Genomic DNA, 5,375 nt, shown 5'->3' on the forward strand with positions numbered 1-5,375 from the left:
GCTCCGTACGGGAGGGGACATCCCTGGTGCCGCCATCTGAAGCGGGTTCAGATGCTGCCACCTTGGCCGGAAAAAAAACTGTCTGGAGCTTGGTGACATCAGCTCCAGCGTGGCCCCGTTGGCAGCTCCCAGGTTCCACCACCATTCCCCGCAGAGGACAGCCCGGCTGTGCTCCCCGCTGCTCCCAGAGGGACGAAGAGTAGAGTTGTCATCTGTGGCCAGATAAACTCCTTCGTGTCCCCTCGTGTTTGTGGATGAGTTTGGGTTGTAGCACCTTGACCCCGTAGCTCTTCCCAGCGTCCCTCCCCGCGGGCGTGCGGAGCCGACCAGAAGAGCTCTGGGTTGCAAACACCGGCTGCTCAAATCCCCGTGTTTGGGTGATTCTCAGCTTTTCAGATGATTTCACCATCCCTGCTTTCCATCAGGGATTTAACCTTAAAGTTTGATGAGGAGCAGCCAGCACCTGACTCCAGCTGAGTCTCGGTCCTTCACGCTGCTCCAGCCGTCACCTGAGCAGGGCTCAGCGCCACCAGCTCAGCACGTCGCTGTGTTCCCTGCACTCCTGCTGTTCAGAGAAGTTCCCCGAGACCCTTAGAACTTGGCCCAACCCAGTTACGTCCCCGCTGAGAGCGACCTGAGCCAGTTTGGTGCGTTCAGATACAGGAAAAAGCTGCAAATACTTCACCTGTGCCACTTTTGAAACTACCTCGGTGGAAATGACGGGGGTTTTCTGGCTTGCTGTGCCCTCTAGAGGACACTCCTCTACTTCTTTCTTTATTTTTTCTCCACTAACATGGAAATTTTACTTTAAAAGTTGCTTTTTGCTTTATTTGAGGCTGGTTTTGCAGTATGCAAAATACCATTTGACCTGCAGTGAGTGTTTACTGAAGGTGTGTGTTTCTCAAAGCTTATCGGGACACGCACTGTTACTCAGTATTAATATCCTTTGCATCACTAAATAAGATAATAAGGATTAATTTTTTATTTTGTTTATCAAATTAATTTTTATCGACTTAATCATTATAAATAAATAAAAATTATTTTTATTTTTTATCGAATTAATTAATCATTCGGTTCCTAATAAATGTGGAGTAGCAGTTCAGTCCTAGAAATTATTGTTTAGTCTCAGAAGTGATTATTTGGTGTTTAAAAGTACAAAACTCATATGCCACCTCTCTTATTTGTGGATAATACACATCATACTGAAATATTTGCTTCGTCTTGCTTGATAGAAATTCTTTATGCATTTTGTTTATTGCCTGACTGTAAACCAGAGGGTTCTTACTGTAAACTTCACTGTTCCTACTTCTGGCTCTGGCTCAGAAGAAAAACAAAACAATTCCTTGGGTTCCATTCTCTTAAAATTCTTGTTGTCGGCCCTTTCTCAACCGCTGTCATCATTTCCTGGGCAGCACAGGAGACTTTGTGCTCTTCCTGTGAAGCTCCTGTTTAAACCTCCCAGCAAATCACGTGCCACAAACCTTGCTCTGAAATAATCACACTTCACAGTTGGAAATCCCAAATCCTGGTACCAAAGGTGATCGGTTACCAGCTTGTGCAGCAGAGGAGAGGAGCTGGCGTCTGCTGTCACATCACATCATCTCTGTCCCTTTTGGTTCATTATTTGGTTCATAAATGATGTATTTAAGATTCTGTTCTCTTATGATAATGGAACCAAGAGGTGATTTATTGGCAGGAATTCTGGTGGAAGGTGTAGCCATCACTCAAGACACTTGAGTGTTAAAGCCAAATAAAGAGTTTAAATCAATTTATGCCGGGGTGTGTTTTGGTGGTTTTCAATGAAGGATGTGTGTCTCTGTTAAGACTGACAGGTTTCTGCTCCTAATAGTAGAAAATAATTTAGTAGTGTTGGTGTAGAAAGAATTTAATGCCATAAAGTACTTAAACTTAGGTAAGAGAATAGATCTGAGTTGTTTGTGTTGTTTCCTTCAGTAACTTGAATGGGGGAAGTTCACAACTTTAAAATATTTCCATTAAGAAAGGAAAAAGAGAAGGGGAGTATCAGCACATTAAAGAGAAGCAGCAAAAGTGACCTGTTTGTCCCTGGATTAGGGGTGGGATGTGGTCCTCTTCCCCCTGGTGTAGGCAGAGCCCTGGAAAGCCTCCGTGTCTTCTAAGAGGCTGATGGAGAAGCTTGTAATGTGAAGGAATTCACCATTGTGGTGTGGCTGCATCTTGCCTCGTGGCAGGTTTGTGTGCTGGGAAGATTAATATCCACAAGGAGAGCAGGAATTGAGCTCATCCGTGTCAAGTTTATTCAGAATCTGGGAGAATTTGGATTAATCTCACAGAAGGTTGTAAAGAACATTAACTTTGCAGCTTGAAGTAGTTGTTTGCTTGTTTTTATTAACCCATTCTCTGTGTTTTCCTTGATTTGCAGTGAAATAAAGAGAGAAAAGAGAGTCCCCTCACCAGATGTTATAGTGTTATCCGACAATGAACCCTCTAGCCCTAGAATGAATGGTTTAACAAAAATAGCATTAAAAGAGACCAACACGGAGGCGCTCATGGTGAGTTGTCTTGTCTTGACACGCTTTTTGAGTTGTGCCATCTAGAAAGAAGAAAACACACCACTTGTCCCCACAGAGGCACCTGTGATCCCAGGGTCGGGTGGAAACGTGGTTTTATAACGATGATGGATTTACAGGCTGAGAATCTTGAAGCTGTTAAAGGCTTATGGTGGTTTTTTAATGTCTTTCAGGCTCTTAATTCCTTGATTTTTATATACTTAGAAAGTGCATCTTTTTCAGAATGGGCTTTTTAATGGGCACAATGTCCTTTTCTCAGCATGACATAACACAGATTTCTTGTCTGACTCTTCATTTGACTTTATTTACTTGTTTTGCTAATGAAAAAACCTCCAGAACTTTTATTTTTTGGCCTTTGAGTTCTTTCTCCAGACTCACTTTGTGTCCATATATTATTGCAGGTTTGTCAGTGATGTTAAGACAGACATGACAATTATAAATGCTCTAAGTTCTTGTTGTAACTTGTATGGTATCTGTCTTTTCCCTCTCCCCCTCCTGGTTTTCCCATCCTCTCTTGCCTTACCCGGCCCTGCAGAAAAGCAGTCCAGAGGAGCGTGAGAGAATGATTAAACAGCTCAAGGAAGAGTTACGGTTAGAAGAAGCAAAGCTTGTTTTATTGAAAAAGTTACGGCAAAGTCAAATCCAGAAAGAGACCACTACTCAGAAGGTATTGATTTATTTTCCTACAGATACTTTTTATCATCTCATCTTTTGAAATGGAAGGGGAAAAATTTAAATAACTCTGGCAGTTGCCATAACCTATGGAACGTAAGAGAGCTTTTACATAAAGTATATGTCACTTTCCATAAAGCCTTTATGAAGTTCATAGTGCTTTATCCTCTTAGCCATTCCTTTTTGTGGAATTCCTTTTTTTTTTTGCCTTACCAAGACCAAACAACAAGCCAGTTTGTCCTCTCAACTGTATTCAAAAGCTGAAGACTTTTTTCAAAGAATCATTACCTAGGTTGGAAAAGATTTGTTAAAATTCAGATGAGTTTATGAATGTAACATACTTTCAATTATTAAACACTCTGTCCAGTCCTTAATGCTGCGAAGAGATTGCTGAAATACATCTGGAGGATGTTTTTGCACATAACAAATGTGCTGGCAGGTAGAGTTAAAGCCATTGCACCCCAGGCTCTGGGAGCTGGCGGCCGAGGGCTGCGTTCCGTGCTGCGTGGCAGAAGCCCAGGTTTGGATTCCAGGTCTTACCAGGTGAAGTAAATCTGCAGTTAGCTGCATGCTTTTGTCATCCAAAAAAATCCAGGCAGCCCCTGGAAGGAATGGTTCAGCCCTCCCACCCTGAACTCCCTTCTCTCCCTCCTCTTTTCTCCCCACCCCTCATCTCACACAACCCCGCGCAATATCCGGACTGCCGGGAGCAGAGCTGTTTTCATCAGAAACTAGAAGAAGAAAAATCTACCTTTTTGTCAGAGCACTTGCCAAGTCTCCTCGCTCCGTGTGTTGTTCATGCTGGCACCGAAGGTTAGAGGTGGAGGGTGGCAGGAGAAAAGCAGAGGAGGTTGGGAGGTGAGGGGGTGTGCGAACACCCCACGCGCCGCTTTCAAGGCGGAATTTCAAGTGTCTGTAACAATGGCAACTGAACCATTTCATTTTACAGCGCGTGATGCTGACTCGATGGATTTTGTGATGGGGGCGACGTGTAGATTTAAGTGCACTTCACGGTGCAGATGGATGTTCATACAAGCTCTCTTGGTTGGTTTGGGTTGTTCTATTGGCATCTTGCTCCCAGACTTCTGAGTGCTTCCGTAGATGGGATTAAAACTAATGTACTAGTACCTCAACTGGCTGCTGAACGCTGAGCAGTGAGCTCTGGGTGTTTGAACTAACGAGGGTGAAAAGGCATATCCTAAACTTCTTAACACCTGAAGTCTTTTTCCTAAATGGTTTTTTTTTTCACTTTGCATTATGCTTGAACCTGGTTAGTTGAGACAAGTGGTCGTGGTGGATAAGACTAGAGTGGGCTCTAAGCTGAGGCTGCTAAAATAGATTTCCACGTTGCTCTACTTTTGGTGTGTAGGCTCTTTTTATTTCCCTGGTATAATCTTATCTATACTTACCTAATAACTTCTTCGTTTAAATACGCATGTTGAGATGCTTGGAGGAAGAAAGGGATGGGGGAGGGGGAAAACCACAGGCTTTGAAGATTCTCTTACTTGAGGCACAAGGAGGTAAACGCTTTTATTCCCTTAGCTTCTGTAATTCTGCTTACACCCTTACACTCGTCTGCTTTCTTTTCTGGTTTTTCCTCTTCCAGCCTGCTGGTTCCTCTGGGAGTGCTGTGGCCACCCCTCCGCCCTTGGTGCGGGGACCGCAGAGTGTTCCTGCTGGCAAGCCGTCCCTCCAGGTCAGTGGGGTGGGCCAGGCTGCCAGGTGCAGGGCATGGAGCAGAGAAGAAGGTGCATAGTACAGGAAAGACAATCCCATCACATTAATTCATGGCTTAGAGTCAGCTGGAGGGTTTTTTTGGTTTGTTGTTTTGCTTTTTTTAACTCCCAAAACCCCACTATAAGCTTTTTAAGAATGAATTGGGGTGGGAGATGAAAGTAGGCTGTCACACAGAGATAACTCTCATAAGCTTATTTTTCAGTGGCTGATCATCCTGATCCACTCTGCTGATAAATACATCCATACGTGTACTAACGACCTTTGGCGAACGAGGATGCCATGGAGTTATGTCACAGAAATATCGTGGCAGCCTGTTGCCCTACCCTCGAGAGATTTAATTGTGCCTTCAGTATGATTAACCTTAAAAAGCTGAGTGAATCATAACGATTTTCTCTTTCAGCTTGGTGGCACATGATG

At 43.8% G+C, this 5,375-nt stretch overlaps 1 protein-coding gene across 2 annotated transcripts in view; it reads left to right on the forward strand.

Annotated features, from left to right (window-relative positions):
• GATAD2A (GATA zinc finger domain containing 2A) overlaps window positions 1-5,375 on the forward strand; it is a 21,907-nt gene that overhangs the window by 8,429 nt on the left and 8,103 nt on the right. Inside the window, exons 2-4 of one of the 2 annotated variants that reach the window (XM_010168816.1) lie at window positions 2,402-2,531; window positions 3,085-3,216; window positions 4,828-4,917. In XM_010168816.1, coding sequence (XP_010167118.1) covers window positions 2,402-2,531; window positions 3,085-3,216; window positions 4,828-4,917 — 352 coding nt within the window. The remainder of the gene's footprint in view (window positions 1-2,401; window positions 2,532-3,084; window positions 3,217-4,827; window positions 4,918-5,375) is intronic. The other variant, XM_010168817.1, reaches the window with a different exon arrangement.

The sequence above is a fragment of the Antrostomus carolinensis genome, unplaced genomic scaffold (genome assembly GCF_000700745.2).
Source record: "Antrostomus carolinensis isolate BGI_N321 unplaced genomic scaffold, ASM70074v2 scaffold2925, whole genome shotgun sequence".
Taxonomy (NCBI): Eukaryota; Metazoa; Chordata; class Aves; order Caprimulgiformes; family Caprimulgidae; genus Antrostomus; species Antrostomus carolinensis.